The sequence below is a fragment of the Oncorhynchus mykiss genome, chromosome 3 (genome assembly GCF_013265735.2).
Source record: "Oncorhynchus mykiss isolate Arlee chromosome 3, USDA_OmykA_1.1, whole genome shotgun sequence".
Classification (NCBI taxonomy): Eukaryota; Metazoa; Chordata; class Actinopteri; order Salmoniformes; family Salmonidae; genus Oncorhynchus; species Oncorhynchus mykiss.
This window is the reverse complement of record NC_048567.1, coordinates 6,614,877-6,638,854: the sequence shown is the minus strand read 5'-3', so window position 1 is coordinate 6,638,854 and position 23,978 is coordinate 6,614,877. Positions and strand designations below refer to the sequence as shown.

Here is a 23,978-nt window from a genome sequence, read left to right as displayed (position 1 = left end):
AATTAATTTTATCTTTATTTAACTAGGCAAGTCAGTTAAGAACAAATTCTTATTTTCAATGATGGCCTAGGAACAGTGGGTTAACTGCCTGTTCAGGGGCAGAACGACAGATTTGTACCTTGTCAGCTCAGGGGTTTGAACTTGCAACCTTCCGGTTACTAGTCCAACGCTCTAACCACTAGGCTACCCTACCTATTTTTACTAGAATCAGCACTCACAGTCCCGTTTTGTGAGCGTGTGTGGCCTACTTGCACAGTGCCGTTCTGTGAGCGTGTGTGGCCTACTTGCACAGTGCCGTTCTGTGAGCGTGTGTGGCCTACTTGCACAGTCCCGTTCTGTGAGTGTGTGTGGCCTACTTGCACAGTGCCGTACTTCACTTGAAGAATTTCTGGATCCAGCTGGTGACACGCATGCCTTGGTGCATGTTGCTGTATAGCTCCCCTGCTGTTCAATACCATGGGGCCTTCTGCTCTGCTTACTGCCTCTGCATAAGAGACAGAGTGAACTGCCCTGAATTTTGTCCACCTCCATCTCTTTCACCCTATTTGGGCATTCCAAGGATGTCGCCTCATGTTCTCCTCCACAGTAACAACCCTTTATTCCTTTGCAATTCTTCCTTCCATCTGCAGACACTCCATCAGGGATGGGTAACTCCAGTCCTCAGAGGGGCCTGATTGGTGCCACACTTTTTCCCCAGCTCTCTCTCTCTCTCACACACACACACACACACACACACGACTCCAATAATCATGATCTTCAGTTTAGAATGCAATTAATTTAAATCAGCTGTGTTTACTAGGGATGGGGAAAAAAATGTGAAACCTCCCTCAGTAACAAAAACTGAGGGAGATTTTTACCGAAGTTCTGTTACCAAACTTTGCATCTGCACAGTTCTTCCAGATAATGTGTTTTTGTTCAAATGTCTATGTAAATGGTTAAAAGTAGTCAAATCAAATTGTATTGGTCACATACACATGTTTAGCAGATGTTATTGCGGGTCTAGCTCCAACAGTGCAGTAATATCTAACAAGTAATATCTATCAATTTCACAACAATACACACAAATTTAGGAATGGAATTAAGAATATATAAATATTTGGATGAGCATTGTCAGAGCAACATAGACAAATACAGTAGAATAGAATACGGTATATGAGATGAGTAGGGCAAAATATGTAAACATTTATTAAAGTGACTAGTGTTCCAATTATTAAAGTGGCCAGTGATTTCAAGTCTGTATATAGGGCAGCAGCCTCTAAGGTGCTAGTGATGGCTATTTAACAGTCTGATGGCCTTGAGATTGAAAAACAGCTTCTGTCTCTTGGTCCCAGCTTTGTTGCACCTGTACTGACCTCGGCTTCTGAATGATAGGGGGTGAACAAGCAGTGGCTCGGGTGGTTGTTGTCCTTGATCTTTTTGGCCTTCCTGTGACATCGGGTGCTCTAGGTGTCCTGGAGGGCAGGTAGTTTGCCCCCGGTGATGCGTTGGGCAGACCGCACCACCCTCTGGAGAGCCCTGTGGTTGTGGGCGATGCAGTTGCCATACCAGGCGGTGATACAGCCCGACAGGTTGCTCTCAATTATGCATCTGTAAATGTTTGTGAGGGTTTTAGGTGCCAAGCCAAATTTCCTCAGCCTTCTCCACTGTGGTCCCGTTGATGTGCATGGGCGGGGGGGGGATGCTTCCTCTGCTGTTTCCTGAAGTCCACGATCAGCTCCTTTTGTTTTGTTGACTTTTGGTGAGGGTTATTTTCCTGGCACCACACTCCCAGGGCCCTCACCTCCTCCCTGTAGGCTGTCTCGCCATTGTTGGTAATCAGGCCTACTACTGTTGTGTCGTCTGCAAACTTGATGATTGGGTTGGTGGCCACGCAGTCATGGGTGAACAGGGAATACAGGAGGCGGCTGAGCATGCACCCTTGTGGGGCCTCTCTTCAGCATCAGCGAAGTGGAGGTGTTGTTTCCTACCTTCACCACCTGAGGGCAGCCTGTCAGGAAGTCCAGGACCCAGTTGCACAGGGCAAGGTTCATACCCAGGGCCCCAAGCTTAATGATGAGCTTGGAGGGTACTATGGTGTTGAATGCTGAGCTGTAGTCAATGAATAGCATTCTTAAATAGCTATTCCCTTTGTCCAGACGGGATAGGGCAGTGCAATGGCAGTCTGTGGCTCTATTGTTCAGTTACCTTTGCTTACTTGTGTACAGGAACAATGGTGGACACCTTGAAGCATGTGGGGACAGCAGACTGGAATGGGAGAGATTGAAGATTGAATATGTCAGCAAACTCTCCAGCCAACACGCTTAAATGTCTTACTCATGTTGGCCAAGGAGGAGAGCCCACAGTCCTTGGTAGCTGGCTGAGTCCTTGCGCATAGAGTTGCATGGTTTGTTAAACTTTTAAAATCAATGGTTTTTATTTAACCTACCTTTTAATCAGTGTCTGAGCGCAATTCCTTTACCATGGAATTGCTTGTATGCAAAACATTTGAGGGCATCTCATATAAATTCCGGTGTTGTGCTGAAAATCTCCCCCTTGCCAGAATTCTCTCCCCCTAGTCGACGTGAATGCGCACAGACTCAATTCTTCATCGCTGCGACTTGCTTGCTAGTTGAGATATCTGCTCTTCACTCCGTTGTGAATTCCTGCGTAATTTCTGAGGGGGGTGCGTTGCGTTTTTCTATTTTTAATAGCGGTTTGATCGAGGGGGAGGCACTAGTAATGTCTGCCATTTTCGATTTGGCTATTTGTTTCAAGTGTAGTGTATAAATAAATCACTTTGCCAAATACTTTCTATAGAACAAACTTCACATAGGCAACCGACATTAATAATGGATGTGTGTTATATTAAACATAAAGGAGGGAGTAAAATGTAGGCAAGCAATAAACATTTCTGAACAACTACCAATCGAATAAGACATGGGAGAGATGACGAATTTTGGCAGAGATTTCTTTACAGACTAATACACTTAAAACAAATAACCAAACCGAAAAGTGCAGATATTACTAGTGCCTCCCCCGCGATCAAACCGCCATAAAATAAAAACGCAGCCTAAAGGGAACATTGACAGCTGCCTTGAAAGACACAAATCAAATAAGTGCTACTGCTACTAAGATCAGTGAAATGTCAACTAAACTGACAACGGAGCGAAGAGCAGAAACCTCAACTAGTAAGTAAATCGCAGCGATGAGGAAGGGGAGAGAGAATTTTACGCGCCATCGTAAAAACGAAACACTTAAATTTACTCGGGTCTATACTCGGGACTTGTCGTTCTGCTTCTTGGCTGCTGATCGAATAATTTTAAGTTTTAAAGCGGTCTCTGGTGGTGCAGGATTACCGAGGTATAAAATTAACGGATGCTTCTGGGAGTCAGCCATGTTGACAGACGTCTAAATATAGGGATAGTTAAAGGACTAATTCAAAGATATTTATAACTAATCCCTTTATCGCTGTGACTCAGCTGAGTTTTCTTCGATGTCAAGGCGGTCCGCAAACAATCGTTTACGTGCATTCCGCCACCTACTGTGCGGGAATGTAGGCATAGAGCAAGCTCTATGTATTCTTCTTTGGGTTTTATGGCGAACTACACTCAAAAGGTGAAGTGTCGCTCTCAACTGGACTGGGGGTAAAATAAATGACTAAATAAACATTCTAGCCAATGAGAGGGCAGATATGTGTGAGAACAACAAGCACAACTCCATTATAAAATTGTTTTTCTCCAAGTTTCCAAAATGCCACATGCTCCCCCTTATCAGTAAATTCATATGGATATAAACATGATGAAACTTCAATTCAATCAAATTAAACATTATAGCAAATTAAAAATTCAATTTTATGTTTATTTTTATGTAACCTTTATTTAACTGTTGACCAAATTCAACATTATCTCATTGACCTCCCTAAAAGAAAATCCCCACTCCCACTGGTTAACACTATTTTTGTACTGACATACTTTAGAGCAGAATCAAGCCTCTTGCTTCCTCGCTGGTTATATCCAAGATGAGTTTATCTCTGTGCTTCTTAACTAGTGGGCCGGTCCAGCCAGGAGAATTCAAAATGCAATATATCAGTCAATAACATCTGTGGGTAGGAAATTCTTTGTAACATATTCACTTCACAAACCTATCAGATTTTTCCTTGACATTTGATGATGTAGAACAGTGAAACACATTTTCATTAACAATATATATATATATATATATATCTTTTTTTTTTTAAACCAAAACTGTAGAAGTGAAAAAACAACAGCCTCAAGAGTTCTAAGTAATGTTCAAAGCCAAAACATTATGGTCATGACAAAACCGATAAGACTTTTTTTAATAACACCGTCAGGTGCCTCCTGGTTCTGGTCTGGTTCTCTCTGGGGTGGTGATGATAATGTATCCAGCTTTTCAACAGCAGTGTCCACATGTATCTCTCCTAGAGGCTTCTACCAGTGCCCCCCTCCTCCACTACCTTTCCCTTTACTCCCTGTCTTCTCCTCTTCCTCCAGGTCAAAGTCAGAATCACTCTCATTCTGACGCTCCTCCTCCTCAGGTTCATAATTCCACTGTCGCCTGCTCCTCCGCTCTCGCACCTCCCTCCCTCCCTCCCTCCCCTTGGTGATAGCGTGTGAAGAGGTTCTTGAGGCTGACATTGTGGTTAAAGCTCTTGACGCAGCGCTGGCATTTGAAGGGCCTCTCCCCAGTGTGGACGCGCAGGTGGGACTTCAGCTGGCTGGCCTGGGCAAAGAACGCTGGCACACCTGACACCTAGCAGGAGCAGAACGTAATGGAAAACATTAACACTTTGCAGTTCAGCTGATAATACAAACAAAATATATTTCAGGAGAGATGTGTTCAGTATCAAACAGAAAATGCAGTATAAAACATCTACCTGAAAGATTTGTTGTCACTGTGGCTCAGCTCGTACCTCTCAAGCTTGCTAAGTTGGGGGAATTCCTTGTAGCACGTGTTACAAATGTCTTGGACTCATGCTCTCTGAGATGGCGGTTCCGTTTCAAGATGTTGTAAAATCCCCAGGGGCATTTGACCCGGTGGTTGTCCTTCTCGTGGGTCCGCTTGTCTTCCCTGGCCTTGAAGTGCTTGAGGCAGAACTTACAGGAGTAGACATGCTCTTGATGGTGAAGCCTCTGGTGATGCTTGAGGCCAGCTTCATCCACGCAGCGCTTCCCACAGACAGAACAGCTTGAACTTGTTCACACTGGTGCTCCACACTGAGTAACGTTGAGATGAGGATGCCACAGTCTGGACAGAGAGGCCGTGAGCGTTTGGAGTGCTCTCGAGGGACGTGCTCCTCATAACTGTTGAGGTCGTGGAACCGCATGCAGAGTTTGTCAAACCCAACAGGCTCCTCAGGCTGGCCATCACACACACAGCTTCTTGTGTCGGCGTGGAGTGTAGGATGGCTCGCTCGCTCCGTATCTCGCACGCCGTCGCTCACAGAATCTAAATATACCTCAGGCTCCACTGAGGGTTCACACTCAGCATTAGCCTGCTGCTCCTCTCTGCTGGGCAGTCCCTTCATCTGTCTGTCTCTCATCTCCTTTCTCCTCCTCTAGGTACAGAGCCCTTTCCTCCCTGTTGGGTGCAGTGTCTGCATCACTTTACTGTAGAACCTCAGTCACCTCCATCACCAGAGAGCCAGTCAGCTCCAGTTCCCCCTTCTCAGACACCATGGCAGCCAACAGCTTCTTCTCTTCCTAACTGTAGGAGGCAACACTTATAGTCTCCTGCTTCACAGACCCGTTCCTCTCCATCCTCAGGGAACAACTGTTGTCTACGTCTTTGTATTCACGCGGCAGGCCCACTGACACTTCACTCACCTAATCAAAGGAAAACAGAGATCAGTGTTATTGGATACATGATGAAGTGTGTTTGATTCATATGCATGCTGAAACCCATCTCATACAGCAGCATCATAACCTGTTCTCCGTGGTTTAACTCATCTGAGCTGAATGTTCACGCACCGGTCCTCCTCAATGGACGGACAACATTCTTCAGTGGCACTGCTGCCATCTGGCCCATCAACAGTGACTGTGCTAATACCCTCTCCTGACCAACCATGATGTCTGTCCTCCATGACTCCCTCTTAACACAATAATATAGAATTAGAAAACATATGTCCGTTTATATGACTTGGCCAAAGATTTCCTATGGCTTGCCTACATGTCGTGCATAGAATGCCCACTGATGGGACATAACTTTTTATCTTACTGCTTGACAGTTCCATGCTCTCATAATAGTTCCCTGGAAAAATGTTCTGAGCATACTATATATACTACTTTCTGAGGTCGTCAGTCGGAGTATTGGCGTCAATGTTCAGGGCAACTTGCCATAGTCTCAATCAGTCCGGATCTCTCAATGGAAGTTGGTGAAACATATCTGACCCAGTCCTTGTGTTTGTTATGGCAAGTTTTTACAGTACAGTCACGAACCGTATTGGAACAGGCGATAGAAGTCCGTCGATGTAACGCAAGTAAAGGCACACTTCGGTAGCTCGCTAACTTACTTGCTAACGTTCTTCAGTGGTACCGTTGCTGTCTGGCCAATCAACAGTGTCGGTTTTAAAACCCTTACATACATAATAAAGAAGTAGAAAACACATGTCAATTGATATAACATAGCCCAAATATTTTCTATGGCTTAAAGCTAGCTAACTAAACTTCAGTAGGAAGCGCCATTTCATTGCATACCAGCAAGCTACAACAGAGATAATGGAGGAATGGAATTTCCATACCGTCTCTGCTACAAAGACACAAACAGGAAGTGAGGCCCACGTCCGTTCCAGAAATGTGATTTCCAGGCAACCAAGTAAATTAAAGTTCCTAGCTGCAACCTAGGTTAACTAGGTTAAAAATAATGACTTATTTTCAACCTAGGCTGCAAACTAGCCCTGCAGGTCTTGTGGTGGCCAACAGGGCTTAATAGCAGAGATATTTATAAGGAGGGCCGCAGAGCTATAGGGGGTGGTGGGGACATTACTTGTCTGAGTAAGTGAGAGAGCTACCCTTTGAAAACTCATTATTTGATAAAAAAATAATGTTATGGGAAACACTGTTCATTATGTTTTCATGCTTAGTGAGCTTTTGCATTGTTAATGAATCACTCAGTGCTGATATCTCAATAGTGTGTGTGTGTGTGTGTGTGTGTGTGTGTGTGTGTGTCATCTTTAGAGGTAAGAAGACAGGAACATATAAAATATAGAATATTGCCCTCATTTATCATCATACATCTACAAATAAAATAGACTGAGCGTAATTTAAAACAATGTTTTATTAAATCATAAATTCAACATCCCAAAAGTGCACAGGGGTTGATATCAAATAAAAAAACTCCACATTTTAAAAGTCAAGAAAGTTCAATCTAAGGAGAAAAAAATTAATCATGTTCCTCGTGCAGTAGCTTCTCGTAACATATGGCTTGTGGCTGAATGAGATACAGCTCTCCTCATAATAACCATTTCTAGTCACACCCTGGAAACGACTTCATCATCATATTAGTATTTGCTGATGATCTCCTTTGCAAGTGCGATGTAAGCTGTCATGGCATCCTCCTTGGACATACCTAGAAAATAAGAACACATACAATATTTACATTTTTTATTTAACCAGTAAAAGCCCATTGAGACCCAGAGTCTCTTTTTCAAGGGAGACCTGGCCAAGAAGGCAGTAACAATCAATACACTACAGAATTAAAACATACAACAATACAACAACATGATCCAGCCTAAAAAAGCACTTTACACTCCTCCGTAACAGAGTCTCCCGTCAATATTTTAAATTCATTCAGTGGCACTAACATATCTAGATGAAGCATGGATTGTAGATTATTCCATGCATCTGGTGCACAAAAAGAGAAGGTAGTCTTGCCTAATAATGTGAATGTCCTGGGGACTTTAAGTAGCAACCACCTAGCAGACCAGGAATGGTAACTGTTGGTGGTGAAGGAGACCAGACTACAGAGGGAGTTTACCAAAAAGGGCTTTGTAGATGAACACATACAAATGGATATTTCTGCGCATATAAAGTGAGGTCCAACCCACCCTTTGGTACAATGTGCAATGGTGGGTGAGTGACTTGGCATTTGTAATAAAGTGCAAGGATGCATGATAAACAGAGTCCAGACTCTGTAAGACGGACGTTGTATGCATATACAACAAGTCACCATAATCAATTACAGAAAGAAAAGTGGCCTGAACAAGCTTCTTTCTAGCCATAAATGGGAAGCAAGCCTTATTACTAAGATAAAAACCCAATTTCAATTAAAGCTTCGTCACAAGATTATCCACATGAACTTTAAAGGACAACTTGTCATCCAACCAAATACCTAGGTATTTGTAGGATGACACTTTTCAATGGATAAGCCACCAGATGTGACAATGCTAACATTCTCTGGCAGAGTTCTAGCTCTGGTAAAGGTCATTCATTTAGTTTTTTGTATATTCAAGACCAGTTTGAGGCCATAAAGGGAGGCCTGCAGTGACTGAAAGCAGTCTGGAGCTCTTCAACCAGAGAAGGAGTACATGAAAATATCATCTGCATATAGATGTAACTTTGCTGGTTGCATCCCATTTCCCAAATCATTAATAAAAATTGAGAACACAGGAGCTAAAATGGAACCCTGGGGCACACCTCTATTTATCTCAAGAAAGCTAGACTTGTGATTGTCAGTATATACACATTGGGTTCTGTCAGAAAGATAGTTCCTAAACCAATTTACTGCCCTTCACTGAGACCAATGTTTCTGAGTCTAGCTAGCAACAATTCATGGTCAACTGAATCAAAGACCTTTGATAAATCCACAAACAGAGCAGCACAATGTTGCTTTTTATCAAGTCCATTAATGATGTTGTTTGCCACTGCCATAGCTGCAGTTGTGGTGCTGTGCCCCGATCTAAAGCCAGACTGAACCCTGCTCAGTATGTTCTTTTCAATTAAGAAGTTGTTTAACTACGAGTTCACTAGGGATTCATAGACCTTGGCCAGGATAGGGAGTTTAGAGATAGGACGATAGTTATTGGCATCTGAGGGTTCTCCACCCTTTAGCAGTGGAAGGACATAAGCGGATTTCCAAATGCTGGGTGTGGAATTGGTCAAGAGACTCAAGTGTGAGCCACAGGTTCAGTAATAATACCAGCTGCTATCTTTAAGAGGTAGGGGTCCAGGTTCTCTGGACCTGCAGACTTTTTAGTGTCTATAGCCTTTAATGCTTTATAGACCTCAGTATATCAAACAGGCTCAAAGTTAAAATGGTTTACGAGGGCCTATATCATAGTTGACGTAATAGAGGCCTGGGACCCACCATTATCAAAAACTGAACCAGCAGATATGAAGTGCTTGTTGAAACCCCTACAATATGGGCTTTATCCTTCACTTCATTAGAATCCATCATTAAATGGTCAGGAAGGCCAGAGGATACATTAGAACCTGACACTGATTTGATTAGCTTCCAGAACTAGGTAGGGTTGTTTAGGTTCTTTGTGACTGCATCTAAATAGTGATCTGATTCGGACTTCCTGATCAATCCTGGGCATTTGTTTCTTAGGCTCTGAAGGAGGCCCAGTCAACAGGAGCATTTGTATGTCTAGCTTGAGCCCAAGAGATTTCTCTTTCTAATTAATTCTGCCAAGTTATCTGAAAACCAGGGATTGTTCCTTCCACATTTCTTCACAGGGGTATGCTTATCACAAATCTCATATAAAAATAGTCCAAGGCAGTGTCAACATCGGGAATCAGACTTACTGTCAATATTATGGTACAGATCATGTAAGAACGAAAGCTTGCTCATCAAACTGTCTAAAATGTATTTTAAAAATACAGCGGGGTTTGGTCACTTTTGTATTTCTAACAAGCAATTGCACAGTGATCACTGACATCATTACAGAATATCCCAGTCGATGTGTATTTGTGAGGGGTATTCGTTAGAATAGTGTCCAATAGCGTTGATTTGTTAGGGTGCTCTGGGATCCGGTCTTGTAGGCGCATTAATTAATTGAGCTAGATTCCGAGAGTCACACAGTTCTTTAAAAGAGTCAGATACAGATGTAAGCATGTCCCAGTACAAATCTTCTAAAATAATGAATTCGGGGTCATTTAGCTTGTGCAGGGCATAAGAAAGAGAGTTAAGAGCGTCTCCCGAAGCCGGTCTGTAGCAGCCGACTACAGTGATGTGGGAGTCCTTATATAATGTTCACTTTAACCGCAAGCAATTCAAAATGTTTGGCTATGGTAATCGAGAGAATTTCAGAGGTGTTAAACTCGGATTTAACGTAAATCGAAACCCATCGTCCTTTACTAATCCGATCCGTTCTAAAAACCGTGTATCAATCATTAGAAATCCAGTTATTTGACACATTTCTTTAGCCAAGTTTCTGATAAAACCATTACGTCAGCTTTTGACGTGTTGGCCCATATTCTAATCATGTCTATTTAAAAATAGATTCTTCTGACATTAACATGCAAGAGGCCTAAACCTGCTCTCTTTTTAAAATCATAGGGGAGTCGGTAAAGATTGCATAGTATCTACCGGCCCAGGGTTTGGTCTCACATTAACAGAGATCCTCAATATAGGCACAACAATATATCTCAGTTGCCCAATACGTGAGGACTTGGCGGAGCCAGCACCATTGTCAATAAAACAAACGGAGTCTTTCAACACATAAAAAAAGTAATTCAATAGTTTGAGATTTTGGAAGTATTTTCCAATCCGATAACCGCTTTTCCGCTCCTAGTCGTCAATGCGCACCTGCGCTCGCGTAGCAGGCCTTGCGCGCAGATAGACGCTCCTGACACGGCGAGCTCCAACTCCAGAAAGGTGTAATAAAAAATAAAGGCCTTTTCTATCCGAAATCTTTGTATTAATAAATGTCGTAAAATAGAGACTGAGATATAAAAATAATAGTTGTTATATACAGCATCCACCTTCACATAAAAAGTATTTGCTTCTGTAAACAGGACCAGGGTCATTAAAACATAAAAACTCTTAAACTCTGCTCTCAAGGATCACACATACAAACGGACAGACTGATTGGCTACCATCTTGGATTCTTACCACTGTAATTCTGGTAACATACATTCAAATTAGAGCAACGCACCGTGTACATTCAGTTAAAAGTGTTGGTGAATGGTGATTGCAGCCTTCAATGTCAAGTACAATCTCTAGATGGGGGTTATCATTACCCCTTGCTGTAGCATTCTGTTCACTAAATGTTCATCATTGATTAGAATGTTCCAAAGATTGAAACAAGGGTATAGGATGGAGGGCTAGTGTGGAGGCGATTCCTTTTTTACATTCTGAGAGAAGACAACATCTTTTTATTTTACCTTTCCTAGAATCCCAGGCCTCCCACTTGGCTTTTCCCTTCATGTCTAACATGCCTGGCTTGTCTGTGGAGAACAAGAGAGGACAGTATTTAGGACATCAGTGGTGACTGGTTAAAAAGAAATGAAGAGAACTTCAGAGGAACCAGACCAGATTTAAGGTTAGGCTTTATGTTCTATTGTCCTACCAATACTAGTGTGGGTATCTGATATGGCCAGTTTGGAAAGCAGTGTTCTGATATCTGGGAGATGAGTGCCCTATCTACCCAGAATTTGCTAAAATAATTGTTATTCTCTCCATATAATTGTAATGGTCCTTTCACTTGTGTATGTTCTGTACAATTATGTATTTCAATTAGCATGTTTTATTTAAATGGCACAAAGAAAATTCCATACCAATGTTGATGTCTCCAAATATGGCCTGCTTATACAGACCATACATGTCCAGCAGCTCCTGGTCTGAAGGTCTGGACTTCACCTTCTTCACATCATCTGCTACTCGCTCAAACTCTGCCTGCACGGAGAGATGGAAGAATGGAGTGAAAGGGACAGATGGGAAAACAATACAGCACAGAAACTCCAGAATGTAACCTAATCTACAGCACTACAGCCTATTACTGCCCACTACTGAGCAGCCAAACAAAGGGTCCTTATTCCATTTAGACCTGTCGATGCCAATTTGTTCGCATGAATAATCTACTTTACACAGATCTCCAATAAAAAAAAACAGCAAGGCTAAATGGGACAATGGGCACATTCATCTAATCAGAAAGGAAACCCCCAAACTAATTTATGTTCCACATGCAGTTTTAATAAAACAAAAATACTATTTGGTTGTACATTCATTCAATCTGACTACAGTGTAATGTTAAGTTGGCCCAAAACCAACCAGAAGAAGGTTGACACTGTAAAACCATCTGGTTGTTTCAACTTTCTTCTGGTTGGTTTTGGGCCAACTTACATTGTAGTAAGATCAAATGAATGTACAACCAAAGTAACAGAAGGGGTGTACAGTGCATTCGGAAAGTATTCAGACCCCTTCACTTTTTTCACATTTTGTTACGTTGCAGCCTTACTCTAAAATGGATTAAATAATTTCACCTCTCATCAATCTACACACAATACCCCACAACGACAAAGTGAAAACAGGTTTTAGACATTTGTGCACATTTATAAAAAAATAAAAAACAGATATCACATTTACATAAGTATTCAGACCCTTTACTCAGTACTTTGTTGAAGCACCTTTGGCAGCGATTACAGTCTCGCGTCTTCTTGGGTATGACACTAAAAGCTTGGCACACCTGTATTTATTTATTTTATATTTATTTAACTAGGCAAGTTAAGAACAAATTCTTATTTACAATGACAGCCTACCCCAGCCAAACCAGGACGACGCTGGGCCAATTGTGCGCCGCCCTATGGGACTCCCAATCACAGCTGGTTGTGATACAACCTGGAATCGAACCAGGGTCTGTAGTGACGCCTCTAGTGACACCTCTAGCACTGAGATGCAGTGCCTTAGACCTCAATGCCACTCGGGAGCCCCTGTATCAGTTGGTTAGATTTATTTCCCCCCGTTACTGAAATAGTTGTTCCTATTCAAATGGTTTAGGTTGTCTTTTTTTAATCAAGTTTCCTAACCCTGACAGTCATTCTGAATGTAGGTTGCGGGTGAATAAAAATTCCAACTGTTGGATATCTTAACTCTGGCTGGATTACAATAAGAACTACACATCACTTTGCAAGCCACCATAATGTTACTTGCAGGCCTAATGTGGCCCGTAAACCAGGAGTTTCTTAACACCACTGTGTTAGGGTAAATCGAGGCCATCAAAGTAAGGCCTTATGATATGGGTAATGTATTGTCAAGTTTAATTTTAATGATAACATTCAGCTAGGTAATTATTTGGTGAAAGCCACAGGCCTTTAAAATGAAATAATTCAACAACAATGTCTCTATCACTAACAAATATAGTCATGAGTGGTAACTCTACCATTCCCTCAAAAAGAAAACGCACCATGTGAAATATGCAAATTAGGCTTTAAACCCAAAATAGTGTAACAATGTTTTTGTTTAACACTAATAGGAGTTAACTCTTGATCAACACTAGTGTTGAACAGAAATAACACAGTTCATTATCTCATAGTGTTACATTTGAGTAACACTGACAAGTTTAATGCAGTGTTAATTTTGTACACTTTCGGAGTGTTACATTTAAGTGTTATAAAAAAAAGTACTTTTTACACTCTGTAGAGTGGGACCATATGTACTCTGAGATAGTGATAAAATTAACTCTTTAAGTGTTGATTTAACGCTGCAAAATGTGCTGTGTACCTAGTGGGAGCAGCACAGAAACAACATCATTGCTTAATTATAATACCTAACATGCAATGTTGAATTCTAATAGGTTACAGTAGCCTAGCTATTATTGGTCTTGGAAGCTTGACGGCACTACATACTTACGTCTGTAGAAACATTAATATTTGATCTCAAGGGCCTCTGTTGATGATGGCAGCTGGTATCCAATACACCCCAGCATCCTTGCGCATAATTCCGAGATGGCCAGCAAATCAAGCTCTAAATTTCATACGCACTTAAAACAATATACAGCCATGACTCAGTAAATAAAGAACATAACGGTAAACGTAGTCTATATGTGTATGTACAAGTCTACCTACCACAAGCTACCACATCAGTCGACCAATCGCATCTCTTATAAAAACGTAGGCCTAACCCCGTTATCTAGATCGACTCATCACTTAGATAGATGTGTCCGCCAAGTGTGCAGGGAAAACAGCCTACCTGAAGAGACATCTCGCAAAGTTCAACTCCGCAGGCTACTGTAGGTAGAATTATCCCAAAGTGTCCTCTCGGCTGTGTTAATAGCTCTGACTGCAGCTGTGACAGACTGGGAGCTTACAGTAAATATCGGTCAATGCCTCGGGAGTCGGGACCGCAGTGGGGTGGATAGACAGCTGATTGGCTGACCAAACATACTGAGACGCGGCGCGTGAAGGACGCTAAAATAAAATACGATTTAAAAAGGACACTCGCATCAATGCAAGTCAATATTGGATTTTTCGCGTTTCATGACCAAATCATACTGTATAAAATGGATTGTGTAGCTCAATTAATATTCTGATATAGGGACAATTCACTTGGATTGAATTTGTGGCATGTTTAGCATTTGGAGGCAGGGTTAGGTAAAAATATATATTTTGTCATTTGGATGTAGAAACAGTGATTCATGGAGGATGAGAGATGGTAGGCTGCCATCCTACTGGAGCTCAGCTGGACTCCACTCAGTTTTAATTCAGCAGTCTGTGGTTCTGATTTAGAAGACTGTGCATCTGAGGGTCTGATTCAGGAGACTGAAGGCTTGGTAGCATCCAGTGGTTTCCAGTGGTTCTGATGGGTCATATGCTTTGTAGCTAGTGTTATTAGGTGGCTTTGGTTTTTCTTAGTAAATTGTTAATATAATATTAGAAGATTGTTTGGTGGCCTTTTGCTCGCGGCCAAATAGATTGGCTATTTGAGCGTTTGAGGGGCGTGGCTCTGTTGAAACGTCATCAACCGCAGACATACAATATGGCTGCGCCCATGGACACAGCACATTAGTTGTGCGCACTGACCTACAACTGCTTTTTTAATTGTTATAATTGAGGTAAAAACCCGACGACTGTGGGTATATAAGTAACTATGGCAGTTTGTCAGCTCGATATGTTTAATTTAGGTTTGTTTGCTAACTTGTTAAAACTACTCGCTATATCTATAGACATGCTGGGAAATGTGTCTGTCGCTGAATAACTAGTCAGCCAGCTAGCTAGCTAAGTGATGTGTAGTAGTGATAGAGGGGGGAACATTGTTACAGGGCAAACTTACTACCTTCACATACAGGTTAGAGGACCACAGTACAGAGCCCGTATTTTACTTTATCTGACGATGTAATCTGATTCCAGATCTACTCACATAGCCATAGTGATATATATTTTTTTTGGTGTTAGTTTTTATGGCAAAGGTTGTACTGTGCTAACAGGGTTTAAGCCCCACCCCAGCATCATCCCTCAATCACTACTGTAAATTAACATTCAAGGAGTCAACCCCACATAACTAGAGCAATATAATAGATTATATTTATATGCTACCCTGCTGGTAAATGTGATAACATGGGAGTTGAGTCAGCAGTTCATGTGAATTCCTCCTTTCTTCACTCCAGGTAAAGATGGCCACTCCAGGCAAAGTGTCGAAAAAGGAGCGGAAGAAGCAGATCCCAGCTAAGACGTCCCTGAACTCCCCCTACAGACTGCAATGGAGCCCACTGCAGAGTGATGATGTACACTTCATCCTGGACACTCTGAAGAGCAAACTGTCAGCAACTGGCCTGGAAAAGAAAGAGGTGAAAGGGTTTCGACAGTGGGGGAAAAAGAGAAATAAGAACCCACCTACAGGACATGACTCGGTAGCTGAGCCCCCACAGATAACCCTCGACACTGTAACACCGGAATGTCCTGTTAAACCCAGAGAGCAAGGCTGGACTGACGTAGCCGCTAGGAGGCAGCTGGCCATCGGCATCAATGAGGTCACCAAGGCTCTGGAGAAGAACCAGCTCCGGCTGGTGCTCGTGTGCAAGTCGGTCAAACCGCCGCACATGACGAGCCACCTGATAGCTCTGTGCCGGACGCGGGGCGTGGCGGCATGCCAGGTGCCGCGTCTCAGTGAGAGTGTGGCGGGACTGCTGGGGCTGAAGTGCGTCCTGGCACTGGGATTCAGACAAGGGGACAGGAACGAGGATCCGACGTTCTCTGACACTGTGGAAGCAATTGTACCCAGAGTGCCTGCTCTGCAGGTTGCCTGGATACCAAGCCCTACCAGTGAAACAGGTGCAACAGTTGAGGGGCAGGTAGGAGAGGGAGAGGGAAAAGCTGCAGGCCAAAAACGGAAAATTGAAGACATTTCTCCAGACATTACAGAATGTCCATCCTGCGTACTTCAGCCTCTTAAAGTGAAAAGGATTATCCCGAACCCCTATAAAATACGGAAACCAAAGACCAAGAAAAAGTAGAAGAAATTTATGTACAAAAGATTACATGAAACGGTAGTGTAGGCAGCCCTGGATGCTGATTGGAGGTGATCTCTACTACCAATCTGGAGGAAACACTCCCAAAATTCCATGGAGGACTTAAATGAAATATTAGACAGCACACTCAGATATATCTTTTAAAGTCTAGATGAGTTTATTCCATCATGCTGGTATAGCTTGAGTGAGTATTTGAATGAGGTCCTGTCTAAACACGGCTGGTTCTAATTCCTCATTTCTTTTACAGCCTGCCAAGGAGTTCAATAAAATACTGTTTTTCAGTTAGAGAAAGGTGTCTCCTTTCAAAACTACACATTAATATATATTTAAAAACATGTTAAATAAGGCAAGGACTTTGGGTGCTCTCACTTGGGGTATCTGCATTGTACCAAAAACTGTCTCGTGCTCAAATTCAAACAAGTTGAAGTATACATCCACAACAGATCCAACACTCAAGGTGCCCCTGGGACTAATAAACACATGGCTGACTCAGATTCACGGTTTTGGGGATCAGTTCTATTTCAGTCATCTTTATTTGGATGCCCAGTGTTCTGTGCCATTGACATAGGTCATCTTCCCTTGCATGCATCAACCAATGGTTGCGTGCCACGTCGTCGGCACCAGATTGCTATAACGTGGTTAGCTGATACGCAAAATACCTATCCAGGCATTGTAAGATCTGGCATGTACCAGCAACGTCTGAGCCGAGGAACCTGACCATTACCTTGGTTTGGGCACAGCCCCAGATGCAGACCACGTTCAGAGCCACACCTCAGAAACACTAAAAGCAAGTAACTCCCCACAAGGGCAGCATAAGAATGAGAACTACACACTTGCTCTTTCCATGACAAAATGACTTGGAGAAAGCTATGATCCCTTATTGATGTAATTTATAAATCAGCTTCAATCAGTGTAGATGGTGAGGAGACAGGTTAAAGACAGTTTTAAGCCTGAGACATGGAATGCTTATGTGTGCCATTCAGAGGGTGAATGGGCAAGACAAAAGATTTAAGTAACTTTGAACAGGGTATGGTAGTAGGTGCCTGAGGCACCGGTTTAAGTGTCAAGAACTGCAACGCTGCTGGGTTTTTCACTCAACAGTTTCCCATGTGTATCAAGAATGGTCCCCTACCCAAAAGACATCCAGCCAACTTGACAACTGTGGGAAGCACTGGAGTCAACATGGGCCAGCATCCCTGTGGACCGCTTCTGACACCTTGTAGAGTCCATGTCCCAACGATTGAGGCTGTTCTGAGGGCGAAAGGGGCTGCAACTCAATATTAGGAAGGTGTTCCTAATGTTTTGTACATTGTATTTTCCCCATGTAATCAAAAAAAAACATTTTCCCCCCACGTACACAATCAACTAACTCGGTTTCTCGTTGACAGGGACACTTGTATATCTAACTGTAGTAACCATGATGACATCAGCAAACAGAACAACAGCTGTTTTCTCTCATCACAGGTTCCTTCATGTTCTGGATCATACACAAGGAGCTGCCTGATACTCCTACCCAAAACCTTTATTTATAGGTGAAGATGCCGGTTTGATTTTTAAGGTGTTTTAACAAATAGTGACAGACATGGGAGGAATGGTGACAGAACACACAACATATAAGCACAATCCTAAATATCAGAATTGTGCCCGGGGAAAAAAATTGCGACCTTTTTAAAATAATATGCTGTTAGCTGCACAAACACAAAAAATAAATAAAAACAATTTTAAAATAATAAAATTCCCATCCTGCATTTTATGTTTCTCAAACACTCAGATATTAAAAAACCTAAACACACAAAACAGAAATAATCGATATATAAAATGCACCTGGGGTTGTTAAGGAGCCTTTCACTCAGTTAAGAACTTAAGATTTGTGCTTCAAATACATTCTTCCTCAAAAATCCCTAGAATCCCCTCCCCTCTTAACCGTTCATAGGAACACCAAAGTCAATAACATCTACGCTAGTTGAATCTTTCCTCTCCCACCCCCCATATTCCACACTACAGGAATAAATGTGTTCTGGCATTAAATGCACAGGTTACTACATTTCTGCACTGTCCAACAAACACGGTTACCAATGCACCTTTTTGAATAAAACAACAAAAACATTATGGATGCAAGTCTTCCTTCTCTTCGTGTAGTGTGTGTGTGTGTGTGTGTGTGTGTGTGTGTGTACTGTACAAGAGTCTGTCTCAGGCAGAGCATGACTTCACATTCAGGATGTTGATGGTTAAAAAGAGTTATCAGTTCCGGGTGAGCAGAGAGAATGTTCTCCATGATAAAAAATGATCCAGGAGAGATGCTCAAAGTGATGCACACCTCCCGATCACTTTGATTGGTTGATTGTTGTCATTGTCTTCTTCTAGTTTGGGACTACCTGTGTGTCCAGGTAGAGCGATGTTAGGGGTCAAAGAAGACCTTTGACCTCTGAGTGTGTAGCAGTCACAGACAGACTAGTTATTGAAGAACAAGGCCAACCTGAAACAGAGCGACAGAGATAGAAACATAATTAGAATTATTGACTGATTTCCCATTATGAAATCCTTTCACTATTTTCACAGCACACCCAGGAATACACCCCACCTTGTTGACACACACACACACACACACACACACACACACACACACCATGTCAGGGTCCATGGGGGGACATTTCCAGTTAAAGAGGTAATACTGCAGGTTGCCGTCTCCGATGCCAAATTTGAGCTTCTCCAGAAACACCTTGTTCTCCATCAGGTCCAGAGCATTAAACACATCAAAGCCTTTCTGTGGGACACACAAACACACCAATTAGATGGACGTGATCGTAGTTGTGTTGAACCTTTGTATTTATGTTGGAAAGAGTGTGTGTGCAGTAGCGTACCAGTTTGGCCAGTATGAGAGTGTCATTCATCAGGTCCAGTAGTGGAGTGTGTGTGTGAACGCTGTAGAAGGAGTAAGCAGCCTTTAGACTTCTGTGCTGTGGATGGTGCATCACTGTGGAGGGCAGGGTGTAGAAACTAGTGAAGTCTGTCAACACACCACCAGCACCCTGAGGGTAAACACAGAATAGCAAATTAAAAGTACTCAGATGTCAGTATCTAATTATATTGAACAAAAATATGAATGAAACATGCAACAATTTTACTGAGTTACAGTGCATATAAGGAAATCAGTCAATTGAAAAATTCCTTAGGCCCTAATCTATGGATTTCACATGATTGGCGCAGCCATAGGCCCGCCCACTGGGAAGCCAGGGCCAGCCAATCAGAGTTTCCCCCACAAAAGGGCTTTATTACAGACAGAAATACTCCTCAGTTTCATCAACTGTCCGTGTGGCTGGTCTCAGACGATCCCTGAGGTGAAGAAGCCGAATGTGGAGGTCCTGGGCTGGCGTGGTTACACGTGGTCTGCGGTTGTGAGGCCAAATTCTCTAAAACGACTTTGGAGGTGGCTTATGGTAGAGAAATGAACATTAAATTATTTTGCAACAGCTCTGGTGGACATTCCTGCAGTCAGCATGCCAATTGCATACTCTCTCAAAACTTGAGACATCTGTGGCCTTGTGTTATGTGACAAAACTGCCCCTTTTAGAGTTGCCTTATATTGTCCCCAGCACAAGGTGCACCTGTGTAATAATCCTGCCGTTTAATCCGCTTCTTGATATGCTACACCTGTTAGGTGGATGGATTATCTTGGCAAAGGAGAAATGCTCTCTAACAGGGATGTAGACAAGTTGGGCACAATGAGAGAAATAAGCATTTTGTGAGTATGGGACATTTCTGTGATCTTTAATTTCAGCTCATGAAAAATGGGACAAACACTTTACATGTTGCATTTATATTTTTGTTCAGTATATCCATCTCATTATCTAATTGAACAGACAAAAAGACAGACCCTTACCTCTACGACAAATGTGTCTATGATGTTGTCCTGAGGGAGGAACCAGTGTGCCACCTCCTCCTCGCCCATAGAGGGCGCCAGCTGGAAACGTCTCATATGTTTCTGCAGCAGCTCTGTCACCTGACGCACGTCACGCCTCTCCATCGCTCGCAAGCTCGGGGTCTTAGTGCTCTACAGAGCCGGAGAGAAAGGGGAGTTATACACATACACCCAACATCACACAGGCCTGTAACCATAAAGCAAAGTTTATTAGCCCCGTCAGCTGGGAGAAAAGGGTCTTGCTCAGTGTAGGAGAGATGTGACAGATGGTGGAAGTGTAACATTGTGTGTGTTCTTACGTCTGGTAGTCTGTACAGTTTCATGGTTCTCTGCAGCGTCATGTTTCTGCTCAGGTGAGAGAATTTCACCTCCACCAGCTTCCTGGGGTTCAGAGAACGATGCCAGTACCTGTTCACAAAACACAACACTCCTGTTACATACTCTAGTTACGGTCAAATTACTACAGTTAGGCAACTTAAGTTAAGCATTCTATGTATTCTTATTATGTTAGGACAAATTGATTAATTGTGTCTGTGTACCTGCAGGTAGACACAGGTTTGGGTAGTACCACTCCTGCCGTGTAGACGGCCTGGAATATACCCTCCAAGTTAACCCTTCGTGTGATCTCCCTGATCAGAACTGGAGCCACACGCTTTGAACGCAATTTCTTATGAACACACAGGAAGTTGATCTCAACCATTTTCTTTAAGCTGGAGAGAGGGAGAGAGAGGGAGGAAAACGTGTGCATCAAGTTCAGCACTGACATGCACCTGTCCACGACATTGTTGATGTGTGTCCGCTGTGTGGTTAGAGCGTGTGTGGTTAGGGTGTGTGTGGGTGTGTCTCACGTGTCGTAGATGTGGATATCAGCAGGAATGGCACTGATGAAACCAACCAGTTTCTTATTGGAGGAAACCCTCACCCCACAATGCCACTGGGGCAACCAGCCTGGAGGACGCAACGCCCTGAGAGAGAGAGAAAGAGAGAAAGAAGAGAAGGAGAGAGAAAGAAGAGGAGAGAGAGAAAAAGAAGGAGAAGATAAGGAGAGAGGGGGAGAGAGAAAACAAGAGAAGGAGAGAGGGTGAGAGAGGAGGAGAGAAAAATAAGGAAGCAGAGTAGTTTAGACAGAGGCCATACACACAGACAGTTTAACATAATCTAAGTAGAGTATGGATTTGACTTACCATTTGAGAAAGCTGGGTGAGTAATCAAATCTAAACATGTTGTCATCATCCTCCACATAGTTCTCATTCAACAAGGTGTACAACTCCTTCAGCTGAGAGAGAGAAAGACAGTCTTAGTAAAGTCTTCTGTCTGCACGACTTTGATGTCTGGCGGAAATGAATATAAACTTTTGAACACAAACATACACACTCACCACGTCAGCGTTGCTGAGGTCCAGCGTGTCCCACATAAAGCCCTGTGGTAGAGAGTAGGGCTCCTGTCTGATGTTGTCCTTGTCAGCCTCCATGGGCCCATGGCTGGTTACAACCTCATCTGCCAAAACACAACCAGCCAATCACAACCAACCAGCCAGCCAATCACAACCAGGGGACTTGAGGAAATACAGCCATTGTGTTCTTACTATAACAATGTGCTTAACTTTCTCTGATTGTGGGAGTACTGTATAATGTACATATTTACAGGGCCTATAGAAAGTTTACACCCCCGTGAACTTTTTTTGCGCTACAAAGTGATCTTATCTTATATGGACTCACTGTGTGAAATAATAGGGCTTGACATGGTTTTTCAATGAATGACTGCTCCTTCCTCTGTCCCACCATACATACAGTGGCTTGCGAAAGTATTCGGCCCCCTTGAACTTTGCGACCTTTTGCCACATTTCAGGCTTCAAACATAAAGATATAAAACTGTATTTTTTTGTGAAGAATCAACAACAAGTGGGACACAATCATGAAGTGGAACGACATTTATTGGATATTTCAAACTTTTTTAACAAATCAAAAACTGAAAAATTGGGCGTGCAAAATTATTCAGCCCCTTTACTTTCAGTGCAGCAAACTCTCTCCAGAAGTTCAGTGAGGATCTCTGAATGATCCAATGTTGACCTAAATGACTAACGATGATAAATACAATCCACCTGTGTGTAATCAAGTCTCCGTATAAATGCACCTGCACTGTGATAGTCTCAGAGGTCCGTTGAAAGCGCAGAGAGCATCATGAAGAACAAGGAACACACCAGGCAGGTCCGAGATACTGTTGTGAAGAAGTTTAAAGCCGGATTTGGATACAAAAATATTTCCCAAGCTTTAAACATCCCAAGGAGCACTGTGCAAGCGATAATATTGAAATGGAAGGAGTATCAGACCACTGCAAATCTACCAAGACCTGGCCGTCCCTCTAAACTTTCAGCTCATACAAGGAGAAGACTGATCAGAGATGCAGCCAAGAGGCCCATGATCACTCTGGATGAACTGCAGAGATCTACAGCTGAGGTGGGAGACTTTGTCCATAGGACAACAATCAGTCGTATATTGCACAAATCTTGCCTTTATGGAAGAGTGGCAAGAAGAAAGCCATTTCTTAAAGATATCCATAAAACGTGTCGTTTAAAGTTTGCCACAAGCCACCTGGGAGACACACCAAACATGTGGAAGAAGGTGCTCTGGTCAGATGAAACCAAAATGGAACTTTTTGGCAACAATGCAAAACGTTATGTTTGGCGTAAAAGCAACACAGCTGAACACACCATCCCCACTGTCAAACATGGTGGTGGCAGCATCATGGTTTGGGCCTGCTTTTCTTCAGCAGGGACAGGGAAGATGGTTAAAATTGGTGGGAAGATGGATGGAGCCAAATACAGGACCATTCTGGAAGAAAACCTGATGGAGTCTGCAAAAGACCTGAGACTGGGACGGAGATTTGTCTTCCAACAAGACAATGATCCAAAACATAAAGCAAAATCTACAATGGAATGGTTAAAAAATAAACATATCCAGGTGTTAGAATGGCCAAGCCAAAGTCCAGACCTGAATCCAATCGAGAATCTGTGGAAAGAACTGAAAACTGCTGTTCACAAATGCTCTCCATCCAACCTCACTGAGCTCGAGCTGTTTTGCAAGGAGGAATGGGAAAAAATGTCAGTCTCTCGATGTGCAAAACTGATAGAGACATACCCCAAGCGACTTACAGCTGTAATCGCAGCAAAAGGTGGCGCTACAAAGTATTAACTTAAGGGGGCTGAATAATTTTGCACGCCCAATTTTTCAGTTTTTGATTTGTTAAAAAAAGTTTGAAATATCCAATAAATGTCGTTTCACTTCATGATTGTGTCCCACTTGTTGTTGATTCTTCACAAAAAAAATACAGTTTTATATCTTTATGTTTGAAGCCTGAAATGTGGCAAAAGTCGCAAAGTTCAAGGGGGCCGAATACTTTCGCAAGGCACTGTACATACAACATCTGTAAGGTCCCTCAATGAAGTATTGAATTTCAAGCACAGATTCCACTACAAAGACCAGGAAACTTTTTGAAAGCCTCATAAAGAAGGGCAGTGATTGGTAGATGGGTAACAATAACAAATCAGACATCGAATACATCTTGAAGCATGGTCAAGGTAATAATTATGCTGTGGATGATGTATTAAACCACCCAGACACATCAAAGATGCAGAAGTCCTTAATTGAGCTGCAGGACAGG

The 23,978-nt window shown here is 42.6% G+C and overlaps 3 protein-coding genes and 1 long non-coding RNA gene across 7 annotated transcripts in view; 1 reads left to right on the top strand and 3 right to left on the bottom strand.

Moving 5' to 3' along the window:
- Positions 1-3,816: 3,816 nt before the first annotated feature.
- LOC118936368 lies at positions 3,817-6,741 on the bottom strand. The gene is made up of 3 exons (XR_002471192.2): positions 6,509-6,741; positions 4,874-5,822; positions 3,817-4,749 (listed from the first exon to the last, which is right to left on the bottom strand). It is a non-coding gene; the product is annotated as an uncharacterized LOC118936368 (long non-coding RNA).
- A 512-nt stretch (positions 6,742-7,253) lies between these two features.
- LOC110507851 (acyl-CoA-binding domain-containing protein 7-like) lies at positions 7,254-14,280 on the bottom strand. Its single transcript, XM_021588216.2, has 4 exons — positions 14,125-14,280; positions 11,715-11,832; positions 11,322-11,384; positions 7,254-7,563 (listed from the first exon to the last, which is right to left on the bottom strand). Exons 1-4 carry the CDS (start codon positions 14,134-14,136, stop codon positions 7,496-7,498), a joined length of 261 nt encoding a protein of 86 aa, XP_021443891.1. The 5' UTR covers positions 14,137-14,280; the 3' UTR covers positions 7,254-7,495.
- Positions 14,281-14,887: 607 nt separating this feature from the next.
- LOC110507876 (ribonuclease P protein subunit p38) lies at positions 14,888-16,684 on the top strand. Of its 2 annotated transcripts, none has more exons than XM_021588265.2 (2): positions 14,888-14,986; positions 15,539-16,684. In XM_021588265.2, exon 2 carries the CDS (start codon positions 15,545-15,547, stop codon positions 16,382-16,384), a length of 840 nt encoding a protein of 279 aa, XP_021443940.1. In that variant the 5' UTR covers positions 14,888-14,986; positions 15,539-15,544; the 3' UTR covers positions 16,385-16,684. The 2 variants fall into 2 exon arrangements, with proteins under 2 accessions (XP_021443940.1, XP_036823056.1); XM_036967161.1 differs by having other exon boundaries at positions 14,938-15,055.
- A 1,212-nt stretch (positions 16,685-17,896) lies between these two features.
- The window catches only part of nmt2 (N-myristoyltransferase 2), a 9,860-nt gene continuing 3,778 nt past the window's right edge, over positions 17,897-23,978 (bottom strand). For all 3 annotated transcript variants that reach the window (XM_021588246.2, XM_036967160.1, XM_021588254.2), the window contains exons 4-12: positions 21,697-21,815; positions 21,503-21,594; positions 21,167-21,283; positions 20,858-21,028; positions 20,618-20,726; positions 20,280-20,450; positions 19,261-19,428; positions 19,026-19,163; positions 17,897-18,875 (exon numbers count right to left, since the gene is read on the bottom strand). In XM_021588246.2, coding sequence (XP_021443921.2) covers positions 18,855-18,875; positions 19,026-19,163; positions 19,261-19,428; positions 20,280-20,450; positions 20,618-20,726; positions 20,858-21,028; positions 21,167-21,283; positions 21,503-21,594; positions 21,697-21,815 — 1,106 coding nt within the window. In that variant the 3' untranslated portion in view covers positions 17,897-18,854. The remainder of the gene's footprint in view (positions 18,876-19,025; positions 19,164-19,260; positions 19,429-20,279; positions 20,451-20,617; positions 20,727-20,857; positions 21,029-21,166; positions 21,284-21,502; positions 21,595-21,696; positions 21,816-23,978) is intronic.

What these genes read in the sequence shown, in the direction of transcription:
- LOC110507851 (XM_021588216.2), bottom strand. An exon ending in ATTTGGAGACATCAACATTG is followed by an intron (nt 11,385 to 11,714) that starts GTATGGAATTTT and finishes TGTTCTCCACAG; the next exon opens with ACAAGCCAGGCATGTTAGAC. An exon ending in GGCCTGGGATTCTAGGAAAG is followed by an intron (nt 7,564 to 11,321) that starts GTAAAATAAAAA and finishes CTTATTTTCTAG; the next exon opens with GTATGTCCAAGGAGGATGCC.
- LOC110507876 (XM_021588265.2), top strand. Translation starts at nt 15,545, where the DNA reads ATGGCCACTCCAGGCAAAGTGTCGAAAAAGGAGCGGAAGAAGCAGATC.